This window comes from Mesoplodon mirus (assembly GCF_964341445.2).
Source record: "Mesoplodon mirus genome assembly, chromosome: 2".
NCBI classification, from domain to species: domain Eukaryota; kingdom Metazoa; phylum Chordata; class Mammalia; order Artiodactyla; family Ziphiidae; genus Mesoplodon; species Mesoplodon mirus.
Window position 1 is genome coordinate 66,891,175 of NC_138977.1, and position 20,355 is coordinate 66,911,529.

At 53.5% G+C, this 20,355-nt stretch overlaps 2 protein-coding genes across 3 annotated transcripts in view; both read right to left on the bottom strand.

Moving 5' to 3' along the window:
• Window positions 1-3,300: 3,300 nt before the first annotated feature.
• Window positions 3,301-19,278, bottom strand: MAT1A (methionine adenosyltransferase 1A; the record flags this gene model as incomplete). 2 transcript variants are annotated; one of them, XM_082611461.1, is made up of 9 exons in its annotated part: window positions 3,301-3,905; window positions 4,578-4,711; window positions 5,033-5,215; window positions 6,357-6,575; window positions 10,830-10,973; window positions 11,331-11,443; window positions 14,495-14,617; window positions 15,458-15,535; window positions 19,185-19,278. In XM_082611461.1, the coding sequence occupies 9 exons, from the start codon at window positions 19,276-19,278 to the stop codon at window positions 3,803-3,805; spliced, it is 1,191 nt and encodes a 396-aa protein (XP_082467587.1). In that variant the 3' UTR covers window positions 3,301-3,802. The 2 variants fall into 2 exon arrangements, with proteins under 2 accessions (XP_082467587.1, XP_082467588.1); XM_082611462.1 differs by lacking the exon at window positions 3,301-3,905 and adding an exon at window positions 3,918-4,407.
• The window catches only part of DYDC1 (DPY30 domain containing 1), a 69,091-nt gene continuing 67,938 nt past the window's right edge, over window positions 19,203-20,355 (bottom strand). The window contains exon 7 of the mRNA XM_082611465.1: window positions 19,203-19,531. Within this exon, the coding sequence (XP_082467591.1) occupies window positions 19,409-19,531 (123 nt within the window). The 3' untranslated portion in view covers window positions 19,203-19,408. The remainder of the gene's footprint in view (window positions 19,532-20,355) is intronic.

Consider the following 20,355-nt stretch of genomic DNA (forward strand, 5'->3'; position numbering starts at 1 on the left):
TTTGGGAGAGTCTTTCTGGGGGGTGATTAGTAAACTGAGACTGGAAGAGTTCGGAGGAACCACCTGTGAAGAGACGAAAGGGTGGGTGGGTATCTAAGGAGACACAAGGGGTTTGGGCCCCAAGGTTAAACAAGGAAATCACATATTTACACATTATACACACTGAACAAGAAACAAAAAATGGGAGGAGAAAGGGGAGGTTATCAAGGAAGGGGTTTTTCAGAAACACAGAAGTTTCATCTGAAACCTACAGGATGAGACAGAGCATCCATCCAAAGACAGAAGAAGAGCATCACAGAAAGAATGGCATTTGCAAAGGTCCTGGGGCAGGAGTGAGTGGGGCCTGTTTGGTGAAGCCAGGGAGTCTGGAGTGGGGTGGGTGGGAGAGCCCAGAATGAGGGCAGACAGATGGGTAGTGGGCAGGCACGTGGGACACTGACAGCTAATACCTGGTGTATTAGAGGTACTCAAGGATTACAACTGGGGTGTGAAACACGGCCACATTTACATTTTAAGGAGTCTCCTTTCCCCAGGTCACCGACAACCTCCATGTGGCTGAAGTCCCTGGGCACTCGGAGGCCTCATGTCACGTAAGCCACTGGTGTCATTCCACGTGGGAGACCCGCGCTCATCTTCACTTAGCTCCCAAGGACGCTCCCCACTCCCACAACTCTCCTGGCTTCCCCCTTCCCCCGCGCCACCCCCTCCCCCCACTTCCCATCTCCTTTGCTATTTCATTTCCCTGACACTTTGACACTTGGGAACTTCATGGCCCAGAAAGGGCTTCCCCTCCTTGCTTTCACTAATTATTCGGCCTTTGATGCCCACAGAGCCATTCTTCTACCACCTTCCCTCCCGGGCACATATCCTAACACGGCTCACGCGCATCTTTTTATTTATATGTGTTCTTACGTGTATTATTTTCTAGGAAATGTAGTCATTGCACAGCCCAGGCAATAGCCTCTAGAGCACGGGTCTCCTCTCTCTGCCACACTCCCAGGTCTATCCTTCCTGGCGCCCTGGTCAGCCTGTCTTGTGTCGGGGTGTCACCAGAAACCTCTTTCTGCAGTCTCCCCCTCCTCAGCCTGATCGGGACGTTTCCCCAGAGCTGACCCCCTCCCCACCGCCTGCTCTGACCACACCCCAGGACGACCTCTCCGGGGGCTCCTGCAGGGACAATCCCGGGGGCTCCTGCGGGGACGATCTCTCATCTAAACGATGGTCTGTTAACTCTCCTCACGGGACGTGTGAAGGGAAACGTGCACCCACTGAAGGCCTGGCTTGTCTCTGCCAACCAACCCCCTTCATTCACTCACCTCACTTCAGTCACTGAACCGGCTGACAAATACTGCACGAGCGCCTGCCTCGTGCCAGGCTTACTGCAGACAACACGCAGGGAGGGGCAGCAGAAGGAACCAGGCGAGGACAAGGGGCACAAACGCCAGATGATGGAGGGGGCACACTCTGAAGCCACCTGCCAGCCAGGTGCCCTCGGCCACACTCCCATCCCACTTCGGGCCTCAGGGTCTCCATGTGTGACGTGGGTTTGCTAGGAATGCCTACCTCTGGGCGGCGTGCTGCAGAATGAATACGGTGATGCAGTGATGACACAGGAGGTGGCATGAGACGCCTTAACCTGTGCTGGCTGGGCACCCCCTGCACGGGATCGGAGGGACCCTGGCTGGGAAACCCTGAGGGCAGGAAACCAGCTTCGCTGTGGGACGGGGATCAGGTAATGTTACTTGGAGGGGAGGTTTCTAGGGGGTTGCAGACAAAAACTAAGCATACAGTAGTTGCTCCTTGAGTTTTTATTCACCGGTTTAGCAGGAACTATTAACAAATAGACTCTAGTTTCATATAAACAGTGTTGACCCAAAAAAACCTTGTTTCTCCAGCGGGTGGGGAAAGTATAAAATTCTGAATTTTCACTTCGAATATGGCCCAAGTTAGAGGAACTCAACCACCTGCAAAGCTGAGCCTCCCTCTCCCGAAAGGAACTCAAGACTTCCTGGGTGACCTGGAGCCCTGAGAGAGACTTGAGCTTCCGTATCACACACACCAGCTCTAGGCTTTTATGGAGATCTGGGCTTCTTTTTCTGCCCTGAACAGCTGCCTTTTCCCTGACGGGAAGAGAAAGCCAAGGGTCTTTGTGCTTCAGGCCTAGAGCCCAGCTGCTGGCCGTCTGCCACCCAGATGAGGCTTCCTGGGCTGTGTCTCCCAGCCAGATCCAGCACCGTGTGCCCCAGAAAGAAGGCCAGTACCCAGTGTTCTCCAGAAGCCCATGGAGGCCCCTACCGGAGCCTGTGGTCTGGGGAGGTGGGGAGAAGGTAGAGGTGCAGCTGTCAGAGGCCCAGGCTGAAGAAGGGGGTTGGGGGGAGTGGGTGCCAGCCACAGGTGGAAAGGCTGGGGAACGTGCAGCTTCCAAGACCCCGGTGCGCAAAGGACCACCCAGGACCTCAGGGGTACAGCTGCCCCCAGAGGCTGCCTGGTAAAGGCAGAAATCTCCTCATGACATCCTGACTGACTTATCTCCCATTAGGGGTCAAGCCCTGCCACTTGAGTCACCATTTAACATTTGATATTCGGGCCTTAGGGCTGTCCTCTCTGGAAGGGGGGTCTGAGGGGCTCACCCACTTACTCTAACAGCACTCAGACTGCAGGGGTTACAGAGGGGCCAGAGAGAGAGAAAGCTGTGGAGAACACAGGGTTCCATCCCTTGTTTAAGGGACAAGCTGCTGCTCCTGCTCTAGGAAGCCCAATGGGACAGGACTGGTCTTGGACCCTTACCCCAGGGGTCCACAGGCCCAGCCCTGCATGTCCCTGAGTGGTCAGGGGCTGGGATTATACTGCTGCCTCTTAATTCCCAACTCCAGCCCAGCCCCGTGGGCCAGGATAGCCAGCGCACCCCAAACTGTCTTCTGAAATGAAAGAGGCAAAGGAAACACCCCTCTGGTTCTGTCCTGACTCTGCAGATCATGGCCCAGGGCTCACCAAGGGGTTAATCCCCTAATTTCCAGCAACCTCAAGTCTTCAGGACAGAGGTCACAGCCTCATCTCAATCCACTTGGTCATCGCTCAGACCTGTCTCTGGCATGAGATGGGGGGGCTGGCGGGGGGAGACACAGTGTATGGGCTCCTGCTCTCACATCTAGGCCCTGACCCACGCAGCTGTGGGGCCTTGTGAAAGCTACTTCGGCTTCCCCATCTATACATGCAGGTAACACAGGGTGTCACCTCACTGTGTTGCAGTGAAGAAGAAATGAGATCAGTGAGTAGCTCGGTCCCTTACACACTAGATGCTCTCACCCCCGCCACAAGCCCAGCCTGGGAGGGCCTCTGGAAGGCCTGGGCTCAGGACACTGACCGCACGGCCGCAGACGTGAGGGGCAGCCCCGGCACACCCAGGCCCACACGGAGCCCTGAGATCTGTGCCGTGTGCTGCCCTCGGCACACGCCAGGGAGGCAGGGGCTGATCAGCGTCCAGGCCGTGGCGGAAGGTGAGCGAGGGGACTGACTGCCGACACGGGTGAGATTTCCACTAAATTCACATCGCCTTGGCCTGAGGGAGAGGCAAGGGAACCTCATGACTGTCCTCACAAGGAGATCTGAGCCCGGCACCAGGAGGCCTCCTCCTCCTGCTAAATCAGAAGAGGGGCCTGGCTTTGCCAGGGAGGTGGCAGTGGGTGGGCAAGGCCCAACCCTGGGTCCGGGAGATCTGAGGGTTGGGGTCCTAGAGAAGAGGAACATGGCTCTGTTCCACTCAGATGCCTCCACGGTGCAGCCAGGCCCGGTCCCACCAGCACTAAAACACAAGCTTTTTCGGAACTTCCCAGGGGAACTCGCTTCTTCCGAAATGGCCGTAGCATGCCGTCTTCTGGTAGATGGGCTTCTTCAAATCCAAGTCCCTACATGTTCAGCAGAAAAAAAGGTCATTTCTAATGGAAAAGTAGCAGAGTTTCTTCCTCTGAATTTGGGCACAGGAGCAATTAAGAGACTACGACAGTCTGTGTGGGTGGTGTTACCCACCCGAGAACAACTCACTCCCCGTAAGTGTTATGTCTCCGCCATGCCACGTCTTACGAGGTGACTGCCACTGGTGCTTAGGAAACAGGCTCAGAGTTCAGGGACAGCCCGACTGATCTCACAAACGCAGCAGGAACCAGGGATGTGAACTCTGGCCTACTCTCCACTCCACTCACCTGGCCCAGGCCGACATCAACACCGCCAAGCTCCAGGCAGCAGGGGTGGCATCAGAAACGAGAGCAGGTGGGGCTGGACTTGCCGACTAAATTCCCAGCCGATGGGCCTTGTGATTATTTTCCTAAGATCCCCCACCTGGCTCAAAGATGGCCCCTCTGGGGTCAGGGTCTGCTGGGCCAGCAGGGACCCAACCCAGCCGCCTTCAACCTGCAAACCAGACATCCTGCATTTGGGGTTTGCACTGTGCTGGACCAAGAGCCTGAAGTCCCTCCTGCTTCTGGGAGGCTGGACATGCTTCCTTCTGCTTCCCTTTCCAATGAGCTGAGCACTGGGTGAGGGAAGAGGGTCCTGCTCAACAGAAGGGGCGGTCCTTTTACCTGACGATGACGCCAGGCCGAAGGTCGAAGTTCTTGTTGACCACAGCCAGCAGCTCTCTCTCTGTCTTCTGGGAGGTTCCGTAGGTGAAGATGGAAATGGACAGTGGCTCGGCCACACCAATGGCATAGGACACCTTCCAGAAGAGTCCGGGGTCAAGGACGGGCCCCTTGCAGAGACCCTGCCATCCTCAGGGAGGTGACGCTGAAACCACACACGCCCTGCCCAACACGTTCCCCCAGCCCCCCATCTGCCTAGAAATCCCTGCCATCTTCACGGTGGGCAGTTTCTGTACGTGCCCCGCTGCCTGAAGACTGGTTTTCCCGCTCCCAGGTTTTCAGGGCACCGGCCACAGAGCCCAACATGACACACACAGAGTCGCATCCTCCGGCAAAGTGTGGGCCTCCCCCTAGGCCAGGGGGCCCTTACTCAGGGTAGACCTGGGGGTCCGACCCACCTGCACGAGCACCCTCCGGCAGAGCCCTGCCTTCACCAGGGACTTGGCCACCCAGCGGGCAGCGTACGCGGCCGAGCGGTCCACCTTGGTGTAGTCCTTCCCGGAGAAGGCGCCCCCGCCGTGCGCCCCCCAGCCGCCGTAGGTGTCCACAATGATCTTACGGCCAGTGACGCCCGCATCCCCCTGCAGAGGGAAAGGAAGACACAGAGGGAGGATGTGGGAGGAGGAGGCGGCCAAAGCACTGCAGTGGCTGCTGGACCACAACTTGGAGGCGGTCCCCAAAGCTTCTGGGGGCACACGTTCCAAAGACCCCTTGGCTGGGAGTCAGCCAGAAACCCTGGGCTCTAATCCCAGTTCAATCACTGACTAGTCACAGAAGTCAGGTCACCTGTCAGAACCTCATCAGAAAGGGCAAAAGGTGAGCCAGCTGGGGTCACAGCCTGCTCGTAAAGCCTTTGTTTGTAGGAGTCAATCATAAAGGAGAAATCCAAGTGCAGGAGGAAACCGCACTGTGACAAATACACCCCGGGCTGTGCCCCGGCTGGTGCCACCCGGCAAACGTTAAGTTGCCCATTTCCTCAAGTGTCTGCTCTGTGCATCTCTGTCGACAAAGACGTTTGGTGGGGGGGGGTCTCTATGTTTCTGTTAAATGATGCGGGGAAAGTCTGCATACTATACCATGCCCCCCTACCCCGCTTAGAGATCCACAGTTCACAGCAGCATGCCGAGGCCCTGAGAAGTCCTGCAGGAAAACACAGTGAGCTGTGCCTTCCTTTCACCCTGGGTTTCTGTGTTACTTTGGCTACAGGACCCAACCTGGGGGCTCCGCTTTGTGGCAACACGTCCACAGAGAGGTGCCCAGGCAGTGGTCAGCAGCCTCTCGGAGGGGCTAGGGCTCTGACTGCTCACGCCGGCTGCACAGGAGAAAGGGGCAGCCCCATGTCCCCATCTAAAACACAGCCCCACCTTGGTGCCCACAAGAGCTGCAGGTCACGTGTGTCCAAGACCCAGGAAGTGCCACCCGGGCAAGCTCAGTGCCCATGATGGTGAGTTAGCCCCGGGCAGGGTCAGGCGGCAGCTGGACACGTATGAGACGTCTCGAGTGGGAGGGCCAGGCAGCACTAAGGGGGAGCCTCCTGGGGACATGTCCCCAATTCCTCCTGTACTCAAGGGCGCACAGCAGGCTTCACAGAATGAGCTGACTTCACATTTCGTCCAGGGCCAGACCTACCTGGCCGAGCCACACAAAGCCACCACCCTCCTGTGGCCTTTGCACTCAGGGAGGTAAGCAAAGTCAGGGCCTCATTCAGAGCCGAGGACGCACCTGGGGGCCTCCGATGACAAACCGCCCGCTGGGCTGCAGGTGGTAGATGGTGTCCTCGTCCAGGTACTGGGCCGGCACCACGGCCCTGATCACCTGCTCCTTCAGGGCCCTGCGCATGTCCTCCAGCGTTATGTCTTCGTTGTGCTGCACAGAGATGACGATGGTGTGGATGCGCACGGGGATGACCGCGCCGCTGTCCTGCGTGTACTGCACTGTCACCTGGCGGGAGGCAGGGAGGGAGGAAACGTCGTGAGGCCCTGCCCTGAGCTGAGGACACATCACTGCCAGGCGTGGGTGCCCAGAAGGCAGGCAGGGCTCCCAGGAGCCAGAGGGATCTCCTGTCCTCAAAGGGACTTCAGTAAAGTTCATCTGACACATTCTTAAACTGAGTAACTGCCTGGTGCTGTGAGATGACTGGGCATGAGGCACAAGCTATTCCCACCTGTGACCACAATCAGTGCCACTTGGAGACTCGGGTGTCACAGAGTTTCTGCTCTGTGACCCACTAGACTCCACTCCTCCTACCTCAGAGGATTCTGGGTGCCAGCAAATGTCCCTCTGCCAAAGCCCTGTCTTGACCCTCCGTGGCCCAGGACCAAGACACCCCGGATCCCACCAAGGAACACAGGAGTCCAAAGGCCACATGCCCACTGCCCCGGCCCCCTCAGTGGAGGAACTCTGGAAGCATATGGGGCCAGAGGCCTTGCCTGCTGGAGGGACAGGGTGAGAGGGACTCGAGCCAGGGAGACTGAACTGGAGGGAGCAGCAAGCTCTGGGTCACCAGCCTCTGTGTGTTTGGACAAAAGCAAGGAAAAGCAGAGAGTGCGTGGAGGGAAGGATCCTGCCTGCAGCTCCCTCGCAGGGCAGGCCATAGGGACAGAGCTGGGGTTCACTCCCTCCAGTTCTGTGTCCACTCTATGCATTATCGATGAATATTTAAACCATCCCAGCAAGATCGGCATTACTGTCTCCACTTTACAAATGAGGAAGACCAGCCTCTGAGAAGTGAAACAACTTCCCTGAAGTCACACGCCAGTCAGTGAAATGCCCAAGAGCCAAACACTGCTCTGCCTGCCCCCAAAGCTTGTGTCACGCCCAGAGCAGCACAGAGAAAATGCTTTTGCACCCTGTCCTCTACCGACACATCAGGGAGCGCGAGGGCCCGACATCACAGCCCGATCTGTCCGGTGACAAAGGAGAGCAGCCTGGGCACCCTGGCTTACAGAGCGAGAGGGAAAGGGATGGTGAGGAAGGCACATGAGGCTGGGAAAAGAAAAAAGAAGCCAGCAATTGACTGAGTGTGTACTGTACGCGACAAGCCATGCCAAAAGCTGTGAGAAGCTGTTACCAGCCCCACTTTAAAGACAAGAAAGCTGAGGTTCCAGAACATAAATACTCTGGTCAAGATCACACAGCCAGCAAAGGTGGGCTGTGACCTTGCGCTGTGTGGCCTGGTGCCTGCGTCTCTGCCCAGCACAAGGTCGTCACCCAAGACCCTCAATGCTGGAGCCACAGGCCCCGTCGCTACCCGAGGCAGCATGGACCCACAAGGGCAGTGCCCAGAGGGGCTGTGCGCCTGCAGGAGTGCAGCTATGCTGCATGGTCTGGCAGGGACACTGGCCGGCAGGCACATGACTGCTCCCCACCCCAAGGGCCTTGACAGGACCACAGGGCAGCAAACAGTGGCTCCTGGGGCTATGCCTGAGGCGAGGTCCCGGCCTGCCCAAAGGCCCCTCAGATATCCATCAAACACGGGACGTGTATCAAACTCTACTCTATGTCCTGCCTGGTCCAAAGAGCCATAGGGTGGGATCCAGAAGAAGGAAGAGAAAGAGCCCTGACCCCACGATGCCTGATCCTAGTGAGATGGGCAGATGCACACCGCCTGTGCTCTGAGAGCAGCCCTCTAATGCTGGGCTGCGTGCACCCAGGGCCCTGTGAGAGGGAGCTGGAGTTGGGGGCTTGGCGGGCTCCAGAGGGGAGGCCCTGTGGCAGCTCTGGGACCAGACCTGCTGCGTCTGGCCTCAGGAGAAGGCTCCTATCCTGCGCAGCTGCTGAGGCCCATCTCCACTGCTACCGGCCTCCCCCGCTCTGCCACAAACCCCAAGCAGAGCTGTGCCAGAGCAAAGGGCCCCAAGCATCACTCTTATCTCATCACGTCAGCAAGATGTGGGGAAAAGTACACCGTGGAAAACACAACTCTGGCCAGGTACAAAAATAGCCATCCGTATTGCCACTCAATTCTCAGTATCAGCAGCAAGAATTTGTTCAGGTGGAAAGATTCATCCTGTTCACAGTCAACACTCTGGGTAGATGATGAAAATCCTTTACCAGTAAGGTATAGAGGAGAAGGCCCAGACATTGTTCCTGGCAGGGTGCCCGGCCCAGTGCAGCAGCCGCGTGGAGGCCGGCCGAGGGCCTCAGGGAGAGGCCCCGTCAGCAGACCCCCACATCCTCTCTGATGCCCGCTGGCTCAGGGCCTGCCTGCGGCAGGGGAGTAAGGCCGACTTTGGTATCCAAAGTAGCATTTGTAAGAGAATTCAGTGTCTCCTTGCAAGAAGGGAAAGCCTGGAAGAGCCCATTCTCCCCACCCTCCCTCACTGCCTTCTAGACTCAGAAACCTTCTATTACTAAGCAAATACAGGAGGCCTTTCCTATTTCAGTGGGTCCAGTAGGTGGACCCTCCAGTCCTTACCCTCAGGCAGGGAGAAGGAAACCCGAGTCACCCCACTTACTTCCTCCCATCCCTGTTCTAGGATTTCCTTTTCTGTGAATCTCCAGCCTGCTTCCCACCACAGCACAGCTCTGGCACAGGGCGGGGAGGGCTCTTTTCTTTTGGTACCATCACAATCCACACGTTTTAGCTCTCCTGCCCACAACCTCAAAGAACACCTGAGGGCTGCTCATGATTCTATTTCTCACCTCGGGGGTCATGTAGATAACACCAGAAGTCCCAAGGAAGGGTTTCTTTTAGGCCACAGAGGTACTCCCTTGCCCCAGGTACAGCTGATATGCAACTTCTGCCTTGTGTGGCCTTGCACTTGGGGTGAGAAGGATGCACCTCAGTGAAGCTGGAGTAACGGGACAGAGTCGCGTGCACCGCGCTGAGCTATAAAACCACGTGAGCCAAATTCCAAGTGCGGGGTCAAGAGGAGGTCCCACCTGAGGGCGGCCAGAGAAGACCATGAGGAGGTGGGAACCACGCTGGCCACTGACAGGTGGGGGCCAGAGAAAGCTTCCAAGGAAGGCAAAGTGTGGGAGTGCAGGTGCAAAGCACGGAGAGAAAAGGGGAGCGTGAGTGAAAGGATATGGTTTAAGCAAAGACTGGGGGTGGGGACAGAAGAAGGCAAAGCTGGAAGACCATACACGGCGTTAAACAGCAGAATAACAAGTAGGAAGGAAGCAGAAAGTTGTAGACAATTCTGAGCAGATACACGGAAATTAAAAGTGAAGCCCAAAGGGAATTAACTGAAGTTTCCAGGCAGGGAGAACCTCTGGGAGGACGCAGCACTGTTCCTGGGCCTGGCCTGGGAAATGGGGCTGGAGCGGAAGGGATGCGCTAGAGGGAAAACGGGAGCCCAGGTAGAGTGGAGACAGACAGGACCAGGGAAAGGTGGGCTCCATCGCACTCCTTCAGCTGAGGAGAGCTCCCGGGGCCCGGGTGTTTGCGGGGTGAATGAGTAATGGGGCTGGTGATTCAGTTAGACCTGCAGGTGGAAGATTTGGAAGCGGAGTGTGCAGAGGTGAAAGCTGGATTCACAAGCGTGGGCAGGAGGAAAGAGCGTGGAAGAGGAAGTGCCAAGATCCCGCTGGAGTGTGGAGGAAGAGCTGGGGAAGGAAGCCTTGAGGAAAGGGGACATCAGGGCCGTCAGGATGCGGGGAGAGAAGGCGGACAGGAGGCTTCTGCGTGTGCCAACACCTGCATCACCACCGGCCATCAAATAGTACAGACTTCGGTGCGGATTTCATCACTGCAGGGAGCACAGGGGTCAGGGCGGCTTGCCACAGACAGTCAGAATCGGCAAAGCCTTTTTATGAGAAACAAAGCGAAAGGGCCACAGCGAGCTGCAGACAGTACTTGTTCAGTGTGTTCAAGGTTTGCTCAAGATGTGGAGACCTGATAGGCAGCGACCGAAAGTCTGAAACCTGTTACAGAGGAGGTTTGTGGCAGGAATTGGGGAATCATATTACTAGAGTCAACTTATGCTAAGAAAGCCCCCCCACTAAAAACCCAGAACTGCTCTTTTCATTTTTCTGTGTCTTGAAATTTTTCATAATAAAATGTTGGGGGCAGGGGAGAAAAGATCTGGAGCTGAAGATTTTTGAAACAAATAGTTCTTTTCAGAATCAACAATTCTTTGAATGCCCAGACGGAACATTTGGATCTTAACAACGATCAGAATCAAGAGGAAGGGGGGTGGTGTTTGAAGCACGTGTCTGGAGCCCCACGGGGGGCGGAGGGCAGGGGCTCACCTGCGTCTTGGAGTCGGGCCGCAGCCAGGGGAGCTGCCCCGAGCGCCGCAGTTCCGCCATGCGGGCGTTGAGTCTGTGCGCCAGGATGATGGTGAGGGGCATGCACTCCTCCGTCTCATCTGTGGCGTAGCCGAACATCAGGCCCTGCAGCGGACACCTGCTTCAGACCACAGGCAACAACCCTCCTCAAATCTAAAGCCCCACTGGCCCTCCATCCTCGCTGGTATGTAACTTTTGCACTGGGCACTTGTGGAGGGGAAGACGTGGTCCCCGAACTCAACACTCTAGAAGGGGAGACAAGCCCACACCGGGTGTCCCCAACCTTCCCTGCCCTCAAGTCACTACCCTGAAGAAGGGGTGACTCACTCCAGGCATGGGGGCGGGGGGGTCTACCCCACAGTGCATTCAGTCCATTACACATGAACTTCCCCGGCTAGCCCCTCAGACAGAGCACACCGCACTGCCGTCCTGACACAGGGCCAACGCTCAGCGTTTAGTGACCTGATCTCCGGCACCGACATCCTCTTCGTTTCTGTCCAGATGGACACACTGGGCAATATCCGGGGACTGCTGCTCCAAAGCCACCAGCACGTTGCAGGTCTTGAAGTCAAAGCCTAGGCACAAGGAGAGCAGGCCTGAGCAGAGGGAGGCTGGAGCTCCTGGGGGACTGCTCGGCACACGACAGGGCATTTAGCGGCATGGGTGGTCTCTCTACCATCCGTTTGGGCCCAGAGCTGAGGCCCAGGATGGGGAACATCAGTATCCTTCCCATCCTATCACGTGCAACTCTTTAGTCAAAAAAAAATCCTCCACAGTGTATTAAATTACACCTTGATTAAAAATATATATCCTGGGATTCCCTGGTGGCGCAGTGGTTGAGAGTCCGCCTACCGATGCAGGGGACACGAGTTTGTGCCCCAGTCCGGGAAGATCCCACATGCCGCGGAGCAGCTGGGCCCGTGAGCCATGGCTGCTGAGCCTGCGCGTCCGGAGCCTGTGCTCCGCAACGGGAGAGGCCACAACAGTGAGAGACCCGTGTACAGCAAAAAAAAAAAAAAAAAAAAAAGAAAAAAAAAAAAAAAAAATATATATATATATATATATATATCCTACACAGAGCGGCAGTATGAAGACCAAATAACAGCTACAGCTGCCCTGGCTGAAGGGCAGGTGGGTGACTCACGGCCCTGCCCCCTTTGTCTCTCCCAGAAGCACCTCCCAGGACCCAGGTGGAAAATCACTGCACTGAATGAACATCAAGGGCCCTTTCAACACTGCCGTTCAGAAGCCCAGGCATACGCCAAACCCAAGCATCAAATATACTGAACAATACGGTGCACGTGAACTATCCAGAGACACTCCCAGAGCCAGAGTCCCCTGAGCCCAAGATGTGCCCGAGGCCTGGAACAAAATGGAAAAATCACACCTCTGGAGGCCGAGGCCCCTTCAGGCCATCCCGGAAGCTCAAGCACAGGGAGGGAGGCCAGTCCCCCCGAGGTGGGAACAGCGGGCTGGGACCTGGGACATGGAGTCTTGGGTAGCAGCAGCCCAGGCCAAGGAGCCCTGAGAGGGAGCTGCCGGGCACACAGCACAATCTCCCTGACACTGGTCCTCACTGGGCTCAGCTACAGGACGGACACAAATGAGAGGCTAAAACGCACAGAGGCCGCACCACAGGGACACGTACCAGTGACAGGATGACTGTCACCCTCTTTCCAGTCTTGTCCTCCTACCCATGTGCCAGAATGGGCTTATTAAAACAAACAAAACCACAAAAAAGGCCTAGGTTCGATCTATCGTTTATGCTCATGCTTCCAGTGGGGACCTGCCACCAAAGGAGGTAAACCGGAAACCACTCAGCTCCAGCCAGGCCTTCCCGGCTGAGAGCTCTCAGCCAACGGAAACTCAGGCTTAGCCTTAAACACGACCTCCTTTGCCACCTTCACTAGGGCTCTCTGCCTAGAATGCTCCTCCTCTGCCTCCCATCCCCCTCCACAAGTCCATCTAGCTCTCTGAAAAAGTCCTTGGATGGTCCCCCCCGCAGCTCTTCACTGCACACTCTGCCTCCGACTGGCCGCCGGGCACATTGTACTGTATCACTAATGCCAGGCAGTGCCCCCACTCAGGAGCCATCAGGCCACCTCTGTCCTCTGCAGCCCCTGTTCGCAGTGCAGGTTTCTGAATGCACAAACCAAGGAACAACCTTTAGGGAACAATCTTTAGCTGCCAAGGACTCACCTCCTCACTCCGGGTCTAAATAATAAATCTTCTTAGCGCTGAAAATTAAAGGCTCCAAATGATTCAGGAGAACAGAGTTCAGGGGACTAAGGGGAGAGGAGGAGGGCTGGGAAAGGGCAGTGGGAGTCACTAGCCTAGGGTCTTGTGGCTTCAGGCCAGCCCGCAGCCTGCTGGCCGCTTGGTGCAGGCGCACTGACAGGCACAGGTGGGCTCATTCCCGCTCCTCCCTTTCTGGGGGACATTATACCTCCGGGAAACGTTCCTGCTGCCTAACACCGAGCAAGGTTTGCTCTTGAATAAGGTCTAAATGTACATAAACAAGTCGGCTCTTCCTGGTAGAACAGGGCGAAGGCTCTGCGTGGTAATGTGTCAGGAGGCTGCTGCTCTGGGACAACGCGTCTCCTCCGTGGACACCCCGCATGCTGGCTGGGAGAACCGACCTGTACCCCACTGGTTTCCTCCCAGCGATTCTTGATATACCCCCAAAACTTCCGTGTGCTCAAGCGAGTCCTTTGGGCGAGCCAGAAGGTGGCTGCACTGAGCTTCTGTGTGTCCACGCCCTCACGCAGAGAGAGCCTCTCTCACTTATGGAGATGCGTGCACATCACCCCAGCCTGCCCCGACCCACAAAGATGCCACATGTCAGTCCATACAACCCATAAGTAGAACGTAGTGTACACTGGCCCTAGCATCTGGTCCTCACACCCTGTCCTTTCACGCCCTCCAGGCTGGGCCCCTTCCCAGTCTGCCCGGTCCCAGGTGTGGGAGTCTGCTTCAGGGCCCTCAGTTCTCTCCAGCTCTCACCCCCACCCCATCACAGGGCTCCTCCTCAACTCTCGCCAGGGCCTGGGCCCCTTCACTGGGTTGTAGGTTCCCACACTGTCTGGCACTGGAGCTACCCTGGGCCAGCCTGTCTCCTGTGCCTACTTTCAGCACCCGTTCTGGACTCAGCCACCTTCTTCTTTGTCTATGTGGGGAAGCAGCATAACTTAGTAGAAAGTGCAGAAGTCCCAACCGGGGGGGCAGCCACTTACTGATCGTGTCACCTTACACAAGTTACTGACATATGGAAGCTTCAACTTCCTCATCTGCATAAGGAGCCGAGCAGAGTTCCTCGAACAGTTAGGTAGGAAGATGCACACAGAGACCAGCCCCAGAGCCTGGCAGGGAACATGTCCCCAACAGAGGGCAGCTCCTTGTACTGGGAGCTTCTTCCTCTTCCAAGATGGTAGGACCATAAACAAGACCAGAGTCAGCCATGGCTGGACAGGGGCTGATCCGCCTGGGCTGCCACACTGTTGTGCCAGAGGCTGTGAGCCCTGGACTGTGGCAGGCGGGCCTAGGAGCATTCTTCCCCTGGGAGGTATCTGCTCTTCCAGGAGACGGAGAGCCTCAGGTGGGACTCAGCCCTGGGGCCCTGGCCTCACCCTTGGCCGAGTCGTCGTAGCCGATGTGCTTGATGGTGTCCCGCACCACCCGCTGGTAGTCCACCATGGCCACGGAGGTGATCTCCCCGCACAGCAGCACCATGCCCGTCTTACACACCGTCTCTGAGGGGAAGGAGACACGTTAGTGGCCACGTGCTGGCGAAGGGGGCTCCACACCTGGACCTCTCTCAGTGCTGAGAAAGAGACACGCAAGGAACCGCACAAGGAATGGACTCCAGAAGGAAAAATCATGATGCTAATAAGGAGAGTAAATCCCGGCACAAGTGCTGACCATCTTCACATGCCACCCAGAGAACTGCGGCTCGGAAAGAACTGGTCACACCTGAGTCTTCAGACCTCTCGCACTTACTGTTGCATACTTGCCTGACCCTGAACTACTTACTCAGCCTCAGCTGTTGGATGAAGATAATCATAAGACTGCTTTGTGGATTAGAATGAGACACTGGCTGTATGCAGTCATAAAGAATGCAGAATGCAGCCAACATACGTGAGGCCTCTCCTGCCCCCTTATTGCTAAAACTCCACTGCAGGCTTTAGGCATGGGGTCCTGAGCAGAGAATCAAGGCAGGTTATTTGTAAAGATGTCAGGGTGAAGTCCACCCTCAGAGGGGCACAGGTCCCTACAGTGCTCATTCTGGGGGCTAGGGTGGCCCTGGAGAGGGAAGGGTGGGTCTGTACAGCAAAAAGGACAGGGTGCTGACCGTGAGGAGATCGGGGCTCTGATCTCCATGCCGGGACCCCTACCCATGACCTTGGCTAAGGCCCTGATTAAGCTGCACCCAAGATCTCCTCAGTAAAGTGAGGGGGCTAGACCTATCACCCCTGGAGCCCTCCAGGCTCTGAAGTCCCCAGCTCTCTGCTGTGCTGAAGGCTTCAACACAGGGAAAGGTTTCACGCTCAGCCCACCCAGGTCTCCAGCAGGAGGGATCAGGCGTTTCTTACCGCAGGCCACCTTGGCACTGGGGTCCTGCTTGAGATGCGCATCCAGCACTGCATCACTGATCTGGTCACAGATCTTATCTGGACAAGAATGAACATATGTAAGAATCACAGGAATATTAAGCCTAGCAAACTGAAATGTTAAAATAATTCGATATTGCGTCAGTTTACATATCGAATCTACCTAAGAGGACACTTTTTAAATATAAGAAATTATAAATTTTTTGGAATTTTTATTTCTTCCCACTTCTGCCTTAATACTGGATGTGTATATTATATAAAGTCATAGAATTCCCTAAAAAAAGAAATATATTCCAAAACCAGTTACAAGAGCCTAAAGCAATTCACACACACACACACGCATATTCTTCTAACTAAAAAGTATCTCATTCCTCAGCATATTCCCTTTAATTCTAACATCTAGAAAAATCCTAGAAACAGAAGTTAAAACACTAACTGATGACATCAGTAAGATTAGGTGCCAAGAGGCAGACTAGGATGGGACAGACACATGGTACCGCTGGTCCCACAAGATGCAGTGCGCTGTGTAGAAAATACCATGCCCGGTTCTGGGACTACACCTGTAAGAATCCCATAAGAGAACCTCTGCACATTACTGCCACTGCTGTTTTGCAGAATACTTCCACAAGCAGCTCTCAGATCCTTCCCACCGTCACTCAGCCTCCTGAAAGCCAGATATCCTAACAGCTGGGTTTGACCTCCTCAATCAAGGTGGGACTGACAAAGAGTTCAACATGAGCTGGCATTTCATCTTATTCTACGATTTGCCTTAAAGACTCCCTATGGTCTAGGGCTTCCCTGGTGGCGCAGTGGTTAAGAATCTGCCTGCCAATGCAGGGGACATGGGTTCGAGCCCTGGCCCGGGAAGATCCCACATGCCGTGGAGCAACTAAGCCTGCACAACTCAGTAGTCACAACTACTGAGCCTGCACTCTAGAGCCTGCGAGCCACAACTACTGAAGACCATGCGCCTAGAGCCCGTGCTCTGCAACAAGAGAAGCCACAACAATGAGAAGCCCATGCACCGCAATGAAGAGTAGCCCCCGCTCGCCGCAACTAGAGAAAGCCTGCACGCAGCAACAAACACCCAACGCAGCCAAAAATAAAAACAAATAAATCAATAAATTTTTTTAAAAAGACTCCCCATGGTCGAGTATGTAGACACTGTGGAAAAATCCACTCTTGCTTTGGCGTTATATTCACAAATTCAGAAAAAAAAGTGACATCTATTTACACATATTACATCTCATTCAGTGTTCAAAAATACCCATAGAGTCTGCTCTTAGTAAATTAGTAAGTTTTTTTTCAGCTTTATTTGGGTATAATTGGTATATAAAAATCTGCATATAATTAATGTATGTAATTTGGTAAGTTTGGTCATATGTACATACTTGTATTACCATCACCACCATCAAGGTTTAATAAACATCCATCACCTCCAAAATTTCCTTGTGTCCCTCCTGTCGTTTTTTAAGTTTTTAAATTAAGAATGCAGGTCCAGAATCACGCATTTCTGCTTTTGAAAGTGCCTATTAAGTTCTGTAGTTAAAATGTTAGTTAATCTGAAGGTGAATTCTCTAATCTTTCCTTCAGAAACTGCTACTAAACATATATTTGAGTTTTTCTATCTTCCTGCAGATCCTGGTTATAAATCTAGGTTTGCCTGAGTCCATGCCTCTGCAACCCCCTACCAATCATGGCCTCCTGCTGTCCAAATATCCACTTTAGACCAGCCATCCGGCCTCCTAGGAGCCACTCACACAATGACCATGGATGACTCTGCTCGTTTAGACGACACAGGTCACATGTTTCCAATGCACACAGGGAAATAGGAGAAGGGATATTAGGGATAAAGCTGGAGTTGAGCAAGGGTATTAAGACAGCTTCACAGACTAAGATAATGCTTTAGGAGGTCCTTTCTGAACTGTTTCTTGAGGCTTTCGAAATTTCTATCAATATCACGCACTAGTCTTAAGGTAGCCAATAGTTGGTTTTCTTAGAAGTTGAAAAAGAAGCATTAATTTTATCTTTCTGATGGAGAGGAATTCAGCACTGGAAGGACAAGCAGAAAGCCACCAAGGAAACTGTCTTAACGTGAACGGCTAATTTATAGTGGCAAGCGCAAGGAGAATCAGACAAATTGAAGGGCTGCCATTAAGTAGACAGAACAGCCAACTGATTGGCTGGAATTTTCATTCTCTGTCCATTGAGCACATTGTTGTGTGTACAATGGGACCACTGGCCACTGCGTGACAAAGCACCTACTTCCTCCACATGGAGCAAATCCTATCTATGGCCATCTCCTAACCTGTATATGGCCTTCATACATCATGGAGCTGTCCAGAATATGTTAGACATAGCAATGGATCTGAGATTATGAGTACAGTAAACCTAGAAACTTCATAAAGTCGTGCAGAATTAAAGATGCTATTTACATTGAATTGAGCTAAGTTACATACAAAACTCAGTTTAAGCCAAGATTTCTCAACGGCAATACTGACCTTTGGGGCTGGAAAATTTCTTCTTTGTGGGGGATGGTCTTGTGCATTCAGGGTGTTGAGAAGCACACCTGGCCTCTATCCACTAAATGCCAGTTTCACCCCACGCCTGCCCCGGCCCCCGACAGCTGTGACAGCCAAAAGGTTCCAGACACTACAAAATGCCCTTGCGGGAAAAGGGCACACCCTCCCCAACTGAGAACCAGTGGCTGAAGCATATGGAAGGAGCAGTGCACTGAGATATCTAAAGCTGGGTTACAAGGTATGAAAGTTAAAGCTCTTTGAGAAAGAACAAGGATGAGGAAGATGAAAAAAAGTTAGACTTGGTGATGATTAGTTATCAAGAACTTCAAACACTCCAGTGAATTTTGAAGAGGTGCTTAAATACATAAATCAGTGTGTCTGGTCCCCCAGGTTCTCCTAGACCAGTGGTTCTGAAAGTGTGGCTCCCTCATCAGAAGCATCAGCATCGCCTGGGAACTTCTTAAGAATGCAAATTCTTGAGCCTCACCCAAGATCTACTAAATCAGAAACTCCGGGGGTGGAGCCCAGCACGTTGTGTTCTAACAAGCCCGTGGGGTGACGGTGATGCACCCTGAAGCCTGGGAACCACTGTCCCAGAAAGTTGAGGCTCCCACTGTGGTCTTCACGGAAGCCTCTCTCGTTTCCCCACATCACAGTCCTCCTACCTTTCAGAGACCCAATAAAATGCTGGAATTTTCTTCCAGAGATCTGCCTCAGCCCCTGTTTAGGACGCACTGCCGTTCATTTCTCAACTGCACATGCTTTACATGCAAAACTTAGTGACCCATGGTCTTGCTTGCGGGAACATTCTCTGTTGACTTAAGCTGCTCATTGATAATAAAGCTTTACTCACAAAAAAAATCTCTCTATATAGAGTTAATACCTGATGATACATTTTACACATATGATATGTTTATCCAACCAACCGTGTGTTCTCTGTCACAGTCCCACTGTGAGGAGATGCTGGTGGTGGGCTGCGGCACAGATCCCCGGCTTCGTTAATTTACAATCTATTGTTTGCATAACAAGTGACTGTTTTACAAAACTGCAAATTAACAGAATAAAAAAATACTGCATATTGTTCTTGCCAAGATCCCTTACAGTTACTGACACACATCGTTTTCCAGGCCTTCAGTAATGGTGACCCCCCGGTACAGGTCACCATCCAACCAGGACCACCTACTTACCTGGGTGCCCCTCTCCTACAGATTCCGAGGTGAACATGAAGGCTCCTTCCTCGTTTAGAGAATGGTCACACAAGCCATCCACCGGTCCATTCATCTCTTCACACTGCTCCACTCAGCTTCTTCAAGGTAACAATTTTAATGCTGGGACTTGGCCTGAGGGTTCTGTTTGTTTGTTTGTTTCCTTCTTTAAACCCAACAGGCTCGTCTCCGCAGAGCCACAGGGCTCACTTCTGCCTAAGTGCCTGCAAGCGCACGTGAGAGTAAAGGTGCGGAGGGATGAGAAGGGAGGGACTGGAGAAGGATGTGTCACTCCCTCCAACTGGCCAGAGCTTGCTCCTGAGTGACTCCTATATATGGAAAAGTGAAAGTGCCTGAATAATCATGTGAGAAAACTGGAGGAGTCCACTTCTGGGGGGGAGGGGTGTCTTCTCACCTTGAGGAATTTCAGCCCTTAGCTCTCATCTCCCAAGCCAAGCCCTAAGTGTGTGGCCAATGTATGGCAAAGAAAGTTGTATAGGTTCTGCATAACTGAAGCTCCTCTGGGACTCTGCTTTAGCTCTGCAGCTCATCTCCTCAGTGCGCCAAGGTTAACATCCCACGTTGGAGGTGGGGGTCTGTGGTTACTCAGGGATACAAATAAATAGGAAGCAAAAAACTCCTTCCCAGAGATATGGTTTAGGCTGAGATTACAGCATAGGGTGCCTTTGCTCTTGGGTGCCCTGCCTCCTCGCCCACACCTTGTCTGAACTGGGCTCTTCCCCTTCTTCTACCTTCTCAGAGCAAGAGTATGCACCTATATTCTGAGTCAGCTTGGATGTTACACAACAGATTCATTTAGAGGAAAAGCTTTTGAGCCCACATTTTTCTGCTAATAGAAATCACAGAAACTGTCAACTTCTCTAAGACGCTGGCAATCACATCAACAAGCAAGATGTTAAAAAAGTATCCAGACGGGCTACAGAGAACGGTGATTTTTGGAAAAGGATTCTTGAGAGGCAGATTCATTATGGGGAAATCATCAGAGTCCAGTTTCCCAAAGCTTCTTATGATAAATTGGCCCTATACACTTGATAAACATCCTGCTCATGTGACTCCTGCATTATTTTTGCTTTGACCAAGAAAAGAAGGGGACAGGATTATATCCTGAACCAATTCCTACACTAAATGACAG